Source organism: Nicotiana attenuata, unplaced genomic scaffold (genome assembly GCF_001879085.1).
Source record: "Nicotiana attenuata strain UT unplaced genomic scaffold, NIATTr2, whole genome shotgun sequence".
NCBI lineage: Eukaryota > Viridiplantae > Streptophyta > Magnoliopsida > Solanales > Solanaceae > Nicotiana > Nicotiana attenuata.
In genome coordinates this window covers 45,903-65,236 of record NW_017675123.1, presented here as the reverse complement: position 1 = coordinate 65,236, position 19,334 = coordinate 45,903, and the positions used below count along the sequence as shown (strand labels likewise).

At 37.2% G+C, this 19,334-nt stretch overlaps 1 protein-coding gene across 1 annotated transcript; it reads left to right on the top strand.

Moving 5' to 3' along the window:
• Positions 1-1,294: 1,294 nt before the first annotated feature.
• Positions 1,295-9,176, top strand: LOC109219689 (peroxisomal membrane protein PEX14-like). The gene is made up of 13 exons (XM_019384163.1): positions 1,295-1,405; positions 1,502-1,557; positions 3,306-3,547; positions 3,648-3,696; positions 3,820-4,007; positions 5,234-5,420; positions 5,596-5,685; positions 6,578-6,651; positions 6,743-6,785; positions 6,881-6,948; positions 7,628-7,672; positions 7,764-7,832; positions 8,365-9,176. Exons 2-13 carry the CDS (start codon positions 1,521-1,523, stop codon positions 8,845-8,847), a joined length of 1,575 nt encoding a protein of 524 aa, XP_019239708.1. The 5' UTR covers positions 1,295-1,405; positions 1,502-1,520; the 3' UTR covers positions 8,848-9,176.
• The last annotated feature ends 10,158 nt before the right edge of the window (positions 9,177-19,334 follow it).

Sequence of the window (19,334 nt, the reverse complement as noted above, 5' to 3'; positions counted from 1 at the left end):
TGTGAGGTATTGTGACACGATATTTGATAGATAATGGAGTTGTCGTTTATCCTTCTTCACTTAAATAATTAGACTTTTATTTGAACGGATGACATGGTTTAACATTCATACATCACACACTATGTTTTTACCACTAAATCAAATTCATATGTGCAATTAATAAGGAGTATTCAATTCTTCCAGTTAATCAAAATAATTTAATATAATTAACTATTATTCCGATATATTTATATATAAAACTTTATGAGAAGTATAATTTCCCTTTGTACAAAATAATAAGAATATATTATAATACTTTAGCCTAAATTTACTGCATTTGAATCTAGCATCTATGTATACCTTGTAACTTGTAATGTAATGAGTAACTGGTTATTGTTATCCCAAATTCAAATTATCATATAATTAATTCCTTCTGATAATCTAACTAATTGTTTTTTCTTAATTCTCTCTAGTTTTAATATTTTTTTCAAAATGATTAGGAAATTGTTTTAGATCTTCCAATAATTTTGCAGGTAAGAAGCAGAGTGTTCATAAAAACCCGAAAAATCGAACTAAATCGAAAACCGAACCGAACCGACCAAAAAAAACCGATACTTTTTAGGTTTGGTTTTGAATTTAAAAACCGATCAAAATTGGTTTGGTTTTAATCAAAAAATAACCGAAAAAAAATCGAACCAAACCGACTATAAAAGTAGCTAATTAAATTTATTATTACACCTATATATATATATATATATATGTATGTATATTTTTATATAAAGTTTCTAAAATTTTATGGTACATATTAGTTATTTATATTTTTAGTCTAGTTCTTTGCTATTATAATCATCTAATTTTTGCCTTTACATTCTAGTTTGATTGGTAGTTTTCTTTTGCTAAGTACAAGAATTTATTTCATGTTAAAAATAATCGATTTTTAATTGAGTACTTAAATTATTCATCACTATTTGATTCAATTATCATCAAATGAGAGATTTCTCAAAGAGCAATTGATTTGATAGTGTATGTCTCATATTTAAGAAAAAACCCGATAAATAACCGAAAAAATCGAAAAATCGAAAAAACAAAAAATTGACTTAATTGGTTTGATTTGATTCTAATATTCTGAAAAACCGACTTACTTGATTTGGTTTCTTTTTTAGGAAAAAATCGATCCAAACCGAACCATGAACATACTATATAGTCCTTTTGTTTTAATAATAAGAGTTAGAAAGAACCAAAGAATAAAATAAAATAAATAGAGGCCCTTCAAGTCATGTTATCTGCAAAGATTTTGTCTGCTACTTAGTTTATATATGAATCAATAATTAGGCACACAGAAAAAAGGTAGTAATATTTGCTTCTTGAGATGAGCAAAAACCACTTGTGTGTTCTGACATCCTATCATCATCATCAATAATCATAGGTAATTCGGTGCCCTATTAACAACTTCTCAAAAATGCTGTTTCCTCTTTTTCTCCTCTAAATTTGCTACTTATGTTTTTCTCCTTTTGAAATTCAGTTCACAGTAGTTGGTTAACATGGCGTCTCAATCAGACGAGAATAACCAGAATCCAGGTAGCCCTTTAATTGTCCTTCATTCTTTACTGAATTTGTTGCTTTTTCATTTGGTTATCTGAATAAAGATTGTTCCATGAAAAAAATTGATCTTTTTGTACTTTATGGTGTTTGTGCCTTTTCATCTTTAACTTGATAAGAGCATGTAATTTTGCTTCTTTTTCTTTTATGGGTGGTTGTCATATTCAGTTTGTTAAGCAATGAAATAGTAACTTGATAGTGTTACATTTAATAACCATTTGATTAATTGGGAATATTGGACGAATCCTTTGCTAAAAAAGGGGAACTTATGTTGTTGTAGAAGCTGCAAGATTTTGGGTTCGGGCTGATCCGTGAAATTATGAGGTCTTTTTCTGTATTCTTGAAAAAATGCTTTAGCAACTAATGGAAGAATATATTGACCTAATTTCTCAAATGAATGGACTGATTTGATATTAATTAGCTGGGTATAATACTGTGAATATTCGATAACTAGATAATTGTGTTTTCAGTATGAGTCTTCTGATGGTACTAGGTTCATTAACTAGATAATTTACTTTTCAATATGAGGCTTCGCACAGTTATTGATTAGACCGCACCAGCAAACATTCTGTGGCCCAAGAATGAATCGATAGTAGGAGTACTAAATTACATTTTATTACTAGGAGAGGAAAATACGAGCTGAGGACACTACACTCTGTTAAGTGAAAGCTTTCCCATCCTATAGAAATTGTAAGATGCTGCTTGAGATATTTTCTTCTCACCTGGGGAAATAGTGAACTACAACTAGCTGAATTTAGATATCTGCATACACATGGGTTGATAGTTGGAGTTGCCACAAAAAACAAAGTAGTTTTGCTTTTCATATCAAAATCAAGAATACTGTCCTGTTTTGGTCAAATAATGAACTTCCGAGATAGACGGAAAGCATGCAATTTCCAGGACCACTTTCAAACGAGGTTTTGTTAATCTTAAGACTCCATGGAATTTTGAGCAACATGTAGCTGATTATATCATTATCCAGTGCATACATTATGCAGTCTGAAGTAACAACCATCTCCATTGTGCATATTATATATACATAAGTAAGATTTTAGGTAATATCTGTACATAAGGTGCAAACAGACGGAGCTAGTGGAACTCAGAGGTTACTTCAAAAATATTGGTTACCTTTTGATCTTCTGTTTTTTCCACCCCATCTTGCATTTAAAGCTAAATTGACTCTTGATTGGAGAGAAGGTATCTGTACACATAAAATACCTAACTACTTGAGCTGCTATCATGTAGGTAAACTGAGTTGCGGAGCATGTCTATTTCATATTAACATTTTGTTGTCATGTTCTCTTTTTCATTACTTCAACATGTTGGGTTTCATGGGCTATATCTACTTCAACCACTAAATGCAGTAACAGACTTCTTAACAGCAGTCATCAATATGCATCTTGAAAGTGCATATATGTTGCTGATAAAACAAAAGTGCACATATGTTATGCTCGAAGAAAAATTACAAGATATTAGAATATGGGGTACTCCAAATGTGCTCTAAATTTCTTGTACTGAGAACTGCTTACTGCAAACTTCTGTAATGGTTGAGATCTAATAGTTGTCGTGCACTTCAGCCAATTGTTTATAAGCTTATCTACTCAGCACTCTTCTGCTTTGCTCTATGAAGTCCCATTGCTTAATTTTAAATTTAATAGTGATGTGCTAAATATTTGAGTTAAATAGAAGTCCTGCTATATTTTAATCCAAACTTTAATATCATGAAGCAACGGCTTCACAACCAACAGCTGAAGATCATCAAGATTCCAAGCCTGAGGCTACAAATGGGAGCTCTCCGACTTCTGTGTTTGTAAACTCCGAACCAATTCGGGAGGATCAAGTCCAAAATGCTATGAAGTTTCTTTCACATCCAAAAGTTAGGGGATCTCCAGTCATGTATAGGCGTTCTTTTCTCGAGAGAAAGGGTCTCACGAAGGAGGAAATAGATGAAGCCTTTCGTCGAGTTCCTGTAGGCCACTTTTAGATCTCTTACAGTTGATTTTGACTTAAATGTAATTGAAACATCCACATGAAACTTAAGATGTATGCCGGTCTTGTCTAAATTACAGGATCCTACCCCAACTGTTACTAGCACGCAGCCAGTTGCTGCAAATGAAGGTAATTCATATTGTTCTCAAAATGAAATTTGTGTTTGGCCTTTTATTCATTTTTTGATATTGATAATGTTTGGAGCCTATACTTCATACTTGTCATGTTATTCTTCTGATATTTTGATGGCAGATGGGAAGCTGAAGCCTTCATCAACTAGTCCACCACAGCCTGCATTACAAAATATGCAGCCTGCATCAGCTACACCGAGCAATAGCATGGCAAAAATGGGGTATCTCTCTCATTTCCATTGGGCTCATGCAGTTATTGCTGTAGGTTTACTTGCTGCTTCAGGAGCTGGAACAGCCGTACTCTTCAAGGTAATGCATAGTAAAGAACCTCCAATTTGCCATGCCAGTTGGTACCACATCTGTACTGCCTATCCTATATCAGCCATTTTTAATGTATCTAACTACTGTATGATGCAAAATACTTGTCATTTAGTTCATTTTACCCCTTTTTGTAAACGACAAGAAGAATAAGAGAAAAGCTGGAGAAGTATTGCTTATGGATTATTAGTAGAATCACACATTTGAAAGTCATTCAATCAATTTTAATATATATGTGGATATTCTGAATGAGAATTGAGCCTGAATCCTCTATTTCACTATTCAATCTTACAATTTGATGCGATGCACATTCAAACTTTTTCAGAATTGCTAGGCAGGACCTTTATTTGAAGATGAGTATCTTTTTATCGCATACTGTCCAACTTAACTAAATGGCCTTAGAAAAGGAATCCGAGATCCTTCGACGTAAAGTACAAGATCCTCATCAAATGCAGAATGCTCTATGCCAAACTCAAGTGTTTGCCTTTGAAAAAGGATGCAGCTTCTGTAATTTCTTTGTGATTAACCTAGTACCAAACACAATTTTTTCTTGTTTCAAAAACAGTGTTGTTGGCTTCTCGACGCTGCAAGTCCAACAGCTTATTCCACGAATCACTTAATATCTCAATGAAATTGTGAAGGAGTTTCCTTTCAAATGTACATTTGCGGACAGCTTGACCTCTTGTGCTTTAATTCCACCAGAAAAGGAGACTTTCCATACATATTCTTTGTTAATCAAAGTGGAACAAGATACTGGTGGTTAATTATTTCTTGATGTACGTTTCCTTTACCCATATTTCTCTTGGTACACTTGTTACTTTTTGATTGCATACATTGGTTTAGGTTTTAAACCCAAAATTCTATTCTCCATTAGTTGGGTGTGGATTTCGTTTTCATATGCGAGACATCTCAAACTTTCACTTGTGCTAGTTTTACTTGGTAGTAGCTTGGTAATTGGTTATTTCTCATAGAACCTATCCAAAATAAAAGAATGAAGTAAAACCTAGTTTTGATTTTCATTTTCTTTTTTCTTATTCTTAAGAAACCCTGTTGTGAATATTTTCTTCAGATTTATTCGGACTCCTCCAATGCCTTATTTTATCGGATTCGTCTCTAAACTAGGTTATTGGTGCTTATCACGATCTAATTGGAAACTTTGCTCATGGCCTAATCATTATAATTATCATCCCACTGTTAAGTGACATATGCTTTTGCAGAAATCTATTATTCCCCGATTGAAGTCATGGATACGCAAGGTTGTTATGGATGAAGAAGATGAAAAAGATATTGTGAAGGGAAAACCAAGTTTAGCAGAAGAAGCTGCTGTTGCTGCGAAAGCTGCTGCAGCCGCTGCTGCTGATGTAGCCCGAGCAAGCCAGGAGATGTTGGCATCAAAATCCGAAGGTTGGTTAATGGAAATCACATAATAGTAACAAGTTAAGAACTGGATATGAAATAAAATGAACTGAAAAAGTTATTTCTGCATTGGTGACTGATCTCTTTCATTCTCTTTCGTCTCTGGTGCTTAACTTGTTACCATTAATGATATGATGGTGATTTAACTTGTGTTCCTCCACAGAGAAAAGGTATTTTGAGGAGCTGACAAGTCTGTTAAACTACCAAGTACGTGAGATGAAATCAATGACAAGTGCTATAGCGAAACTGGAAGGTAGTAATACAGTTGCTTTTCATCACGTACTTCTGTACCCAGTCTCTCACCTTTTCCCTTTTACATTTCATTCACTATTAAAGTGGAAAGTCTCTGCTTACTCTATAGGCTTTTTGTGTTTTGACCTTTTTTGCTTTAGTAAAGTCATGTAAAATAAAAGGGATGTGTTATGAAATAATAGGTGGCTAGAGAAGAGGTAAAACTTTAGCAACACTGTTGAGAAGTAAAGATTTATATGAGTGTTCATAATTGAAAAAGCAATGGGGAAGATAGTGATAATAAATTGTGCATAAACTAAGCAATGTTAGTTTGCTGATTCCACCTTTAGTTGAGGCTGGATTACTTTTCGGCTCTAGATCTTTTTGGCTTAATAACCTTGGTGTTTGAATGTCATTGAACATTGTTTTCATGGTGCCTATACTGTTAAGCTACAAAAACTGACTTGTGAACGTGTTCAAAGAATCATTTGAAACTTCCATAAGGACGATCTTCCTAGCTTTTGACTATCAGCGGACCAGGCCGGCTATTGGCCTCTATGTCTCCATAAACGCATTATAGCATGACTTTGTTCTGTAGTTCTTTCCTAAAAGCTTTCAGTTCTTGGTCCCCGCAGTTCTGTCTAAGTTCTTTCTCCACTCCATCGGCATTCCCTTTTATATATACTAGCTTTGTCCTCGTTATAATGTTGTCATTGCCCTGGAATTTTAGCTGTCATAAAATAAATGCCAGGTTCTTTAGATTTCATCATAAATATTTTAAAGTTCATATATCATGCACCCCCTGCCGTTACATGGCGGGTTGCCCGCCCCCTAAGAAAAAAAAGGAGATAAAGGGATCCAAGTCATCCTTAGACGGGACGTGGTGCCTGATTGGAGTTGCTCTATACATGCAGGGCAAGGTAATACTTCTGGAAGAATACCAATTACAGAACTAGATGATCGCAGAATTTCAGTTACTCAATCTAGGGTAAGTTGTATAGCAACACAGATGTCTGGATCTTGTAATTGATCTCTGTTGGCTTTTAAGATTCAGTTTCTGATTTGCTCTTATGGTCCAGCAATCTTATTTAAATGGAAAAGTGGATGGTGATGCACGTTCAGGTTCTACTTTCTGTTTCTAGCTGCCAAATTTTGTTAAATTGATTTTTACTGATTCTTTAAATACTAATGCTACATGATTGGATTATTTTGTGCAGCGAGATCTTTGTCGCCACCTGCATCTGTGGAACCATCTGTTGCACCCCATCCCAAGTCTTATATGGAGGTGACTCTTATACTCTCTGGCTTATTAGTGTTTCTCCTAGCTATCAGCTCATCTATTAGTAATTTCATCTTATGTTTTACCAATCTATGAAGAAAGCATGCAACTTTCTGGCTGGTCAACAATCAGTTGATCATTTCTTAGTTACCTTTTGATTTTCCCATGGTGCTTTTCAAATCAACTTCTAAAAAAAATATTTCTGCTTAATATATGGAACACTATGTAATGGAAGAAGGGAGTGGGTGGCTGGAGGGCGCCTGGACAGTATCTTCAGCCGACCAATTATCGGGGATCTTTTTCTCCCTGTTGAGCTCCTCTTTATTTCATTCGTACTCATATGATAAGCTGCTTTAATCATGAAACTGTCGGGCTTCTCTTCTTCCAAGCTGGGAAGAGATAATCTTTATTTGAAATTCTAATAGAGGTGCTATATGCATATCAGCATATGGTTGTAACTTGTAAGCAGTCACAACTTATGAGATCTGATTAGGATTATGGACAGCATTTGGTATTTGTAATATTTCCACGTTGTAATGTAGTACTTCTATCTGCCTTTGAACAAATCAATGAGTAGCACTGGTTGAGCTTTCGTTCTCTTCAATGAAGATGCTAGTAAAATGGGTCAGATGGTTGCTGGAAGAATTAGGGAATCGTCTCTTCTAACTTCATAATCATTTTGCAGATAATGGCTATGGTTCAAAGAGGAGAGAAGCCTTCCAACATCCGGGTAAGCCCAGGGTTCTCACCAGTGGTTGACATACTTTTATCTTGAAAAATAAAGTTTTCTTGAACGTTTGTACATCCATCTTTTGATGCAGGATATAAATGATCAGCCACCAAATCCTAACCAGCCCGTACCTGATCCTCGTGTTGCTCCAAAGCCTAAGGTTTTGTTTCCTTCCTTTTGCTTCTTCTACTAACAATGTCGCAATTGGGTCAAATTTGAAGGTTGGAATTGCGTCAATTTAGCTGTGTGTAGACATAGTAACTAAATTTATTGTTCTTTTAAATTCTGCTATTTAATGTTCTTTCTAGTTGTTAGTCTGTGAGTTTGACTTTAAAGAGAGCCATGCGTGGACATTCTGGCAGCTTGGACATGAAAAAATAAGATTAACTAATCGAATCTATGATCCTACGAAACTGCTGCTTTTTGATGAATTAATCACTGCAACTAAGGATATTTAGGAATATGTCCCTGCCATTGTATGGGTTAATTCTATGAAAACCTGCCACTTTGGTTAGGATACAAGGACTTTGGTTTTCTATTATCTTTTCTAGATAGAACTTTCTATTCAGTACGTTTTATTTTTGGTTTGTCTGGGGTAAAGGTGGAGGTAGAGAGGGGTAATATGTGGTTTAAACTTGAGATTTTCTCGAAACGGCAGTAATCACCATATACTAATTTCTGCTTGTCAACAGCCTTGGGAAGTTGGCCAGATTCAAAGTAATTCAACTAATTTGCTTCAATCTCAAGGGAGTGGCGATGGCTTGAATTATGGTTACCAAGACAATCTGACTAATGGAGACAGTTCAGCAGCTTGGTGGCAGCGCAGGAATGCCAGGATAACTGAAATCGAAACTGAAGGTGAACAAAACTTTGGATCTCCAGCTGCACCAGTCCAGGAACGACCAATTCAGAGATCCTGGGTTCCTCCCCAGCCTCCTCCAGTAGCAATGGCAGAAGCAGCTGCAGCCATTCGCCAACCTAAAAAGTCTGTGTTTCAGAATGAACAATTGACTGATGATCAGTTGATGGCTCGTTCATCAGAGATAACGGATGAGTTGCAGAGGGTAACAAGAATCTCCGAATCTGGTGGTGCCCCTGAAGCTAATGGCTCGAGTTCTGCTCTGCAGATAAGTGAGACACCAATTGGAGAAGGCGATCAAGTTTTGAGCAGCTGAAAGATCATTTGTTTTTCTTGATATAAAGGCTGGGTATTTTGTATCGAGGTTTTCCATGAGGTTCATCCCGATCTTGCAGCTACATGTTCTTGATGAACTCAAGCCTCCGATTCGTGCTTACCCTAAAAGAAATCTACAGTTACATTTAAGAACTTTCTGATATGTGAAAAGATCATCTAAATGTAGCAAAAGCCATTATGTTTCTTCTTGGTGGTCTATTGATACACTAAAATAGCTGCCTAACTTATGTACTAAAAGATAAGTTATATAAGTTCTACAGATTTGAATGAAGATCAAATAACGAGAATAAATGATTTCTCTTCAGTCTGTTTCTCAGTATATACATTTTTCTTTTCTGATGGATTGGTCCCAAGTCCATCTATTCATAAGCAAGAATTGTATATATTCCTAAAAGATGTTCTTAAATTTTGGTAGCATAAATCATGGGGTCCTATCCTTTGGTGAAAGACACTTATCATTACTTAAAAGTAGATCAACATTATCTATTAGCAGCTCATAATCTCCGTGAAGAATCTATCCCTCATTATACTTTCTAGATGGGAAGTTCACATGTAATATCAGTTAAAATAGCCTTTAATTCTTTTCCTTCTTTTTTGTTGATTCTAATTTATAGCTAAGGATAATGGTGATTTGTTAGAACTTGGCATAACTACTAATAATTCAGATTTGCAAGCAAAGGCACAAGATAAGGATATGATTTGCATGCACATTTTTGTAACTTGGTTTTCCATTTTTTTCAAGAATTTTAGACATGGGGTGGTTGTCAATAAGATATTCTAAGCCAGTTTTTACCTCAATAGTCTAAATTCCCCCTTACTTGTAAATGTTCTCTTTTTCACTTGTATATATGTTTTGGTTCCCATTCTATGCTGTTTTCCACTTGCTTTTTAGTTAGTAGTACTGTTGAAACCTCGAATCATGGGCAAAGCTAGAGGTGAAAGGGGTTTATCTGAAATCTCCATAGCCAAAAGATTACAATATATATATATATATATATATATATATNATATATATATATATATATATATATATATATATATATATATAACATGTTACATAATGAATTCCCTTGGCGTTTTCACTTTTAAAAACTTTTAAACCTCCTAACCGTGCGTTCGTCACTAACTCAAATGATTGTTTAAATAGCTGTGAGTAGGGGTGTTCAAATCAAATCGGAAAACCGCACCAAACCGAAAAGTCAAAGCAAACCGATTAAAAAATCCGATAGGTTTGATTTGATTTGATTTGGTATTGAGTAAAGAAATTCGAACCAAACCGACATATAAATATATAATTTTTATGTATACTTTTAAGACTTATATAAATTCTTTTTAATTTTCTTAGAAATATTTGTGATCCTCTCATGGGATGTAATGTTTAATAGAACTATGAAGTGCATCTACTGTTATTTACTTTAAATAATGGTTTGTATCATTACTATCTTATGAAGTATTATTCAAATGCATCAATTTCTTTGTTCTTCCATATTTATATGTCAAGATCTATTAAACTCTTATATCTTTTTCGAATTTGAACGGCATTTTATTGGTAATTTTAGAATTAAATAGAACATATCATTATTTAGGTTTCATATCGATTTTTTGTGTTTAATTATTAAATTCGAATAAGTTTGAAAGCATACATCAACGAAAATTATTGTTAGACGACTAAGAAAATAACTATCATGTAGTACAAAAAAATGCTCCCATAAAAATATTTTAATAGATCATGTTTGTCAATTTTTCAATTTTTACTACATATATATTTACAAAATTCTATCTACAAATGTAACGAGAAAACCCGAAAAATCCAAAAAAAAAAAAAATCCGGACAAAACCGAACCAATCCAAACCGATATAATTGGTTTGGTTTGGTTTTAATAAAACAGGAACCAACCCGACTTATGTACACCCCTAGTCGTGAGGATAATATATGAGTTTGTGGGTTAGCTCATCAGTTCCGTCTTAATTTACATAATGCGGGGGCAAGCTTATGGTATTTGTACTTAATGTGAAAGATTTGAAAGATTGTGAAAGTTGAGTAGAATATATGTGGTCTCTGCAAAAGTAGGGTAGATGTGTATAGGTCTAAATTTGGCGTATCGGTGGTAACGTACAAGTAAGATAAAGGACGGGGTCGACCATGGTATAGCAACTGAGGGTTGCTCTCAAGACGATTGATGCCAAAGACGGGCAGCTGAGATGAGGAGACAACGGTAGCATAAGTTCCAATATAGACACAAGGAATATTCCTTTGGATATTCCTTGCTTTGTACTTTTTAGGGTTTTTGGAAAATGTCCCTTATAAATAGGAAGAGATAGAGAACAAAAAGGGATCCTCACTTCTTGAAAAAAAGTGTAAAGAGTTGACCCGGGAATATACTAAAATTGTCTCATTCATTGATTACTTGTTCGAGCTCACATTTTCGATTCTATATTTGCAAGATCCAAGGATCCCAGAACTGTCTATTATTCCATTCATTCCGCGTAGTTGTCAGGAGAAGGAATCGTTTGAGTCTCACAATTATTGGAAAGTAAATCCTTTTTGTTATGCTAGTCGCATTAATCTATATTTATTGCACATTTATGTTGTTGCATTCATGAACATTTGATCAGCTCAAACAGACTTACTTATATCATCCATCTTGCTTACTTCGTTTAGTATTCGGTCTAGATTTTATTATCCTTAACTAAGATTCACTCTTCTTATCATTATTAATTGATTTAATCAAAGAGCTTAATACTTTTTGGTCAAACAATTTGGCGCCGTCTGATGGGAAGCTTTTAGTTAAAATTTTAGTTTCTTCTAGATCATAAAAAGGGACAACCATCTTTTCCTCGCTTTGCATAAACTAACAATGGCAGGAAAGGAGATGCAAGATAGAAAGCAATAGCAGGTGTCACTACAAACATTCTGAACACCATCAACGAGGATGGCAGAGAAGACAATGAGAATGTGACGCCAAGCGTTACGCCCAGGCGGAGTGATTCACCTCCTCCTCATGAAAGTGTAACTGCTTTACGCGAAAGGGGAGCTTCCACATCCACAACTGAGGAAGCGCCACTGGCAGTGAAGAAACTGTTGGAGGAGTGGCGGACAAGTACCCTCAATGACATACTTGACAAACCCGTTCAAATAGCGAACCGAAATGCCACACCGGCAGATGTCATAACGATCACCGATGAGCAACCAGCTCCCCCAACAGGTAACACTCACACCATTGTTGATACAGGCAATAACGCACTGGCAGCCATTTTGAAGAAAATGGAAGAAATGGAAAACGAAAATAAGGCACTCCGCAACCAGATGAGAGAACATCAAGAAAGGATCGATAAGATACCGGGAGCTCCGAAACTGCTACCAAAACGAGACATCGGCCGATTCATTGAACAACCGTATTATGAGGAGGCAGCCCCACATGCCATACCCAAGACCTTCAAAATGCCGCCATATTTAAAAATATACGATGGCACCAAAGACCCAGAAGACCACATCATTCACTATGTCACGACAGTAAAGGGCAACGATCTATCAAAGGAGCAAGTATCGTCAGTGCTACTAAAAAAGTTTGGCGAAACCCTAACTGGAGGAGCCCTAACCTGGTACTACCACCACAGTCCATAGCAACGTTTGAAGAAATGGTTGATAAGTTCGTCACCGCCCACGACGGAGCTAAGAAAGCGGAGGCCAGGAACGACATATTCGCCGTTAGGAAATCGCCAAGCGAGGGACTCAGGGACTTCCTCGCTTGGTTTAGCAGGGTGAGAATGGGCTTACCAAATGTATCAGAAGGGATGGCGGTAGCGTCCTTCCAAAACGGGTTGAACAGAAATGGGTCAAGAGCAAATGGGAAGCTGTTAAGCAGGCTCATGAAATACCCTCCCACCACTTGGGAAGAAATTCACAACGCCAACTGTGCCGAGGTGAGAGATAATTATGACGAACTTAACGGTCCAACCCAACGTCTAACTTCGACCCAATTAGAGCCAAGGAAAGACCGTCGTAATGACAGTCAAAGAGATCAGCCTAGACCACGCCTCAACCGAGATAGGCATCAACCCTACGTCAGAACCACCATTCCACCATCCCCTCGACTTATGGAAGGGCCGTCCAAGCCGCACACAGGGACTCAACGAAACGAAACGAAAGAGGTATGCCCCCACTCTTATCCGCTCACAATTTTTGTGTTTCTCTTTCAGAAGTAGTGTACGCACTAGAGAAGCTTGGCACGAAGGTGAAGTGGCCACAAAAAATGAAGTCCGACCCCAGTACCCGAAAGTCGAACGTCCTTTGTGAATTTCACCAGGAGCGGGGTCGCAGGACCGAGGACTGCATAGCCCTGCGGCAAGAAGAGGTTAACATGCTGAACCAAGGACACCTGAAAAAGTTAATGAGTGATCGAGGACGAGCCAACTTTGGTCGCGGACGGGAACAACACCAGGGGCCTCCAAAACCGCCCTCTCCTGCCCGCACCATTCAAATGATCATCTGTGGAGGCGACGAAGCAGCAGTCAACCACATAAAATTTACCACCACACACAAGCTGAAGCGGTCAATCACTCACGATCTGTATGATGACCTCGAAGAAAGTATCATCTTCGATAAGTCAGATACTAACGGTTTGATTTTTCCTCACTTCGATGCTCTTGTCATTACCTTACGTATTTTGGATACTGATGTTAAGAGAATAATGGTAGACGACGGAAGCGGCGTGTGTATTATCCATCCTCGAGTACTCACACAAATGCGACTCGAGGACAAGATAGTATCACGCTGCATAACACTAACGGGCTTTAACAATGCAGTCGAATGAACCTCAGGAGAAATAATACTACCCATCTTGGCCGGAGGTATCACCTTGGAAACAACGTTCCACGTCATGAACCAGGATACAACTTACAACGCAATCATTTGACGACCATGGATACATGCCATGAGGGCCATCCCGTCCAGTCTATACCTTCCCTACCCCGTGGGGAATATCCAACATCCGAGGCGAACAACGCACAACCCAAGAATGCTACCGCATCACCCAAGATTGCACATTCACTCAACAACTAAAAGGAACAAGCTCAGAATCATAGCAATTAACGAAGTCGGGGTCTGAACCCAATGATCGAAAAGACGTTATTAAGGACCCCGACATCGTGGAGGCCGTAGGATCGATAATAGAAGATCTCGACCCCGTCCAACTGGATAGTAGCGACAGCAACAAAAAGGCCTATATAGGCCATAAGCTCTCCGAGCCAGGTAAATTTCATGAATTTTTAACCAATAATGCCGATCTGTTTGCTTTCTCCCATGCAGATATACCAGGGATTCTGAAAGACGTCGCCACACATAAATTGATCCATTCTACCCCCAGTATGACAAGCAAGAAGAAAATTAACGAGGCCGTCAGCGAGGAAGTGGATAAATTACTCGCTAACGGCTCCATCCGAGAATCAAAGTATCCTCAGTGAGTCGCCAATGTAGTCATGGTCAAAAAGAAAAACAGGAAATGGCGAATGTGCGTGGATTTCACGGACCTAAACAAGGCCTGCCCAAAGGACTCCTTTCCTCTACCTCATATCGATCAACTCATTGATGCAATGGCAGGGCACGAGTTGTTGAGTTTCCTAGACGCCTACTCAGGCTGCAACCAAATCCTCATGGAGGAAGATGACCAAGAGAAGACCACTTTCATCACCTACCAAGGAACATACTGTTATCGGGTCACGCCATTTGGCTTGAGGAACGCAAGAGCGACTTATCAAAGATTGGTGACCAAAATGTTCAAGAACCAGCTCGGCAGAACAATGTAAGTATACATAGACGACATGTTGGTTAAATCAAAAAGAAAGGAAGATAACATAGACCACCTAAAGGAAGCCTTCAAAATACTGAGGCAGTACGATATGAAACTGAACCCCGAAAAATATGCCTTCGGCGTAACTTCAGGCAAGTTCCTCGGGTTCTTGGTGTCACAAAGAGGAATTGAGGTCAATCCCGACCAAATCAAGGCCATTGAGGGAATATCCGAAGTGTTAACCAGCAAGAAACAAGTACAAAAATTGACGGGTTGCACAACTGCCCTATCAAGATTCATCTCGCGATCCTCCGACAGATGCCACAAGTTCTTTAACGTGCTCAAAAAGGACAATGGACTCCTGTGGAATACAGAATGCATCGAGGCCTTGAGAGAACCAAAAGCATACTTATCATCTCCCCTGCTACTCGCCAAAGCAGAACTCGGTGAACGCCTCCTTGTATACTTGGCCGTATCAAAAGTCGCGGTAAGCGCAATATTGGTCCGCAAGGATAAAGGTACGCAATCCCCGATCTATTACATTAGCAAAACTCTTGTCGATGCCGAAACGAGGTACCCTCACCTCGAGAAGTTGGCATTGGCGTTGGTCGTAGATTCACGAAAGCTTACACCCTATTTTCAATGCCACCCCATATCACTGGTGACAACCTTCCCCTTAAGAGGTATCCTGCATAAACCCGAACTATCAGGGAGATTGGCCAAATGGGCCATAGAATTGAGCGAGCATGATATAATGTATCAGCTGCGAACAACGATAAAGTCACACGTACTCGCCGAATTTGTCGCCGATTTCAGCGCCAAAGTAATAAAAGAGGTCGAAAAGGAAATTTCACGGACCTCATCTGATCTGCCCGACCTATGGATCCTATATACCGATGGCGCGTCCAATGCGTCAGGATCTTGACTCGGACTCGTACTCGAGGTCCCAACAGGTGAAGTCATTCGCTAGTCCATACGGTGCCCTGATATGACTAATAATGAGGCCGAGTATGAGGCTGTAATTTCAGGATTGAAACTAGCCCTCAAATACGGAGCACGCCGATTCATCCTTAGATGCGACTCACAACTTGTCGTCAACCAAGTCACAAGGACTTTCCAAATCAAATAGCAGAGGCTACAACGATACCAGACAGAAATTCATAAATTGCTAGCGGAATTCGATGAATGTCGACTTGACCAGATACCTCGAGCACAAAGCATCGAAGCAGACGGCCTCGCCAAATTAGCAGCGGCCACCAAGAACATCACAAAGAAAAATGTTGTCACTGTTGATACCTAATTTTTCGCTCATATATTTTTAAATATGCATATATATTTTTAAAAAAATAGTGCACATGCATTTAAATACATGCACAAGTATTCCTATTATTTTTGTATAATTTTTAAAGCTTTATATCAAGTTATTTCTGCATTTTTATTATACAAATATCCAATAATTACCCCTCATATTATTTTTATGATGATTTAATCATCTAAATTTATCATTTAAGACCATATAGTGCTTAAATATTTCTATTTCATTTTTTTATAATTATATTTGCATTTTAAGGCTAGAATTGCACATTTTGCAATAATAGCCCATATATATGCATAATTATATTATCTATACTGAAAATGACTTTTTATATTTTTATAATATTAAGTAATTATCTTAAATTATTTTCATATACAAATAGCATTTTTATCATTTATTAATTATTTTTATAAATTATTTTATTAATTTAAGTGGGTATTTAAAACATAGCCCTTTTTAATTAAATTTTCGGACCTCCCAGCCCAATACTAGCCAGCCCAATTATCCTAACCCATAACCCAATACCCAAACCCAACTACCCATACCCAAACCTAAATACCCGTACCCGCCTTACCTAAATCTAATCTTGACCGTTGATCTCAGAAGATCAACGACCCTAAATCAACCGACCCCTTTTAATGTACCAAACCCCAAACCCTACCCTCAGTTTCCCCCCAACCCGCCGCCTTTGGATCCCTTCTCTCCTCTCTTCTCTCTGACCCCCCTCAAACCCTAGCCCCGCCGTCACAACTCCCCTCTTGATTCATGGGATTTTCCTTCGATTTCATGCCTTATCCTCTCTACTGGCTATACGATTTCTATGTTACTTAATGTGGATCTCAAGAGACTCGAACCAAATCTGGTTCACAGTCTCTCATTTCTCGATTATTCCATCTATGTTCACTTTGATACCTGTGAGTATGAGTATTTTCGTATTTTTGGGGTTTCAAATCTTTGGTTCAAACCAGATTTGTTTCGCTTCTGTCTATTTTCATAAACCTAGCTATTTTCTGGTTGAATCCATTTAGATCTCTTTAGATCTGATGTGATTTTGTGTTTGTTTGGTATTTCTCCCTTAGAATTTTCTATCTTTACTATTATTATTGACCGATTTCATTTACCCTAAAAGCTAGGGTTTTGATTCCTGATGGATTTTTGCAAAAAAGGTTTTAGCGTTTAAATGTTTTCATCTCTACAACAACAACAACAACTATCTAGTAAAATCTCACAAAGTGGGGTCAGGGGAGGGTAATGTGTACGCAGACCTTACCCCTACCCCGATAGGGCAGAGAGGCTATTTACGATATATGTTTTCATCTCTGATTTTCTTATTTACTTTTTTGACTGATTTTTACTTGATTTAATCAAGCTCTATCTATATGTCTTTGTATTTCTTAGGGTTTCGATTGTTTGACTATTTATTCAACTGTCTTTTGCCTGTTTACCTTTAGTTCTGTCAATTAAGTGTTAATTAATTCTACATACCTAAATTAGGGTCTGGGAATCAGCTTTCCTTTTAGTACCAGTATTTCCTTATTAAGATTTTACCTGTTCTTACCTTACTTATGTGATTAATTATCCGTACTACTGGCTTGATTTTGTGTTCTGACTCCCATTTGATTTTGAAATTAGTTCTTACCTTATTTAACCTTATTCTTAATCACTGATTGATTCCGTGTGAGATTTTTCTTAAATTAAGTGATACTTACTCGATTCTGTCCTGTTAATTGATTCATGCTGACCTTAATTGATTGTTAATTGATTTTCATACCTTATTTGTGTGTGGTTGGTCATCACCTTATTTGTTTTGCTCTATTGTATGCTATAAAAATCCTTCCCTTGTTCTGATTTTAAACACGCTTTTACAACCTCTTTTAGAACAACTTTACAACTTTCAAACTCTCTGCTCTCAAAAACTTGAGCTTTCTCTTTCTATTGTTCTGATTTCTGCACTATTTGGCCGGCTGAAAGCCATGGCCAGATTCTCTGGATTCTAACTACTATTGCATTCCTGTTTGCTTTCTTCTCAACTGATATGCCTTAACTCCTACTATTCTATTCTGTTCTATATGCTTTATTCGATTAGTCTATTTAAATTTTCAGCATGCTTCTGCTTTCTATGCGACTACATGATCCCACTTAGTGATAATGCTAAACTAAGTTACCTTCAATAATGTGAAACCCTGTCTAATTCAGCTGTGTGTTCCCTGTTCTGAACATTGCTAGATATTGCAAGCATGTAATCAAATATGTGACTAATTCATGTTCCCTGTCTCCTTACCGATTGTTTCTGTACTTAAGCAATGGTTGTTTAATATTAGCATAAGGATCTAGCCTAATCAAAAATGCAAATTTATTTGAACTATGTTCTGAACATGAATTCTGTTTGTTTCTTGGCGCAGTTCTGTTTGCAATCCTGTAATCTGAATCTGTTGTGCTTTTGAAAATTAAGCTATTTTCTAAACCTGTCCCCTTACCCCCCGATGTACTGGTTTTCAAACTTCTACTCTTAGCTATCTAGGTTCCTACCACCCCCAGTGTGAGCACTGCCTAGGGTCAATGAGACTCCTTTGAACTCTGACAATTTGGGGATGGTTTTCCAATCTTTTATGAATTTTGTGTTGAATATGTGGTTCTAGTGTGAGCATTGCCCGGGGTCCCTGAGGCTCTTTGGGAACTTTGACACACTGGAAGCTTTGTTTAAGGTGTTGTGAATGGATCACTGCTATTGTTTCAGAGCTGATGTGTTTGAAGGCCTGGTTCCCAGGTTTATATTTGGCCTGCTAAGGTTCCCTATAGTGTAATAGATACTGTTATGTAATTTATTCATTCAGGGCTGTAATAAACAGATCTGGGGTTTATTAGTAAAAATTGGTTTTTTTTCTTTCTATATCTTCATTTAAAACTGGGTAGAAATCCTGCCTATAGGGTTTAATTATGTTGATCGAATCATGCGAATGCCATACTTGTTTAGAGATCCTGCCTATAGTATTTTTCTGGTTGTTTGTGACTTTGTATTTTCACATTTTTTGGCATACTAGAGATATTGCTTATAGGCTTTCTGTTAATTCTGCATTAGAAATCCTGTTCATAGGATCTACACATATTTCCAATCCCAACGTGCATTAGTGATCATGTATATAGGATTCAATTTGTGTGAATTGATAAACTTTCCTGGCAATTTGCTTAAAAATTCTGCCCACGTATGATTAATAGATACCATGCCTATAGGAAATAAAACTTAGATACCATGCCTATAGGAATAAAAGGAATCGGTTTCAGACCAAGAAATTATGTCTATAGGATTTAAACTAATAGATATCATGCATGTAGGGTGAAATCAGTTTGTAAACTTAGAGATCA

Excerpts from the sequence above, each read along its gene's own strand:
- LOC109219689 (XM_019384163.1), top strand. The coding sequence starts at position 1,521 with ATGGCGTCTCAATCAGACGAGAATAACCAGAATCCAG. Across the intron at positions 6,786-6,880 it reads GGATGGTGATGCACGTTCAG|CGAGATCTTTGTCGCCACCT; the intron begins GTTCTACTTTCT and ends TATTTTGTGCAG. Across the intron at positions 7,673-7,763 it reads AGAAGCCTTCCAACATCCGG|GATATAAATGATCAGCCACC; the intron begins GTAAGCCCAGGG and ends CTTTTGATGCAG.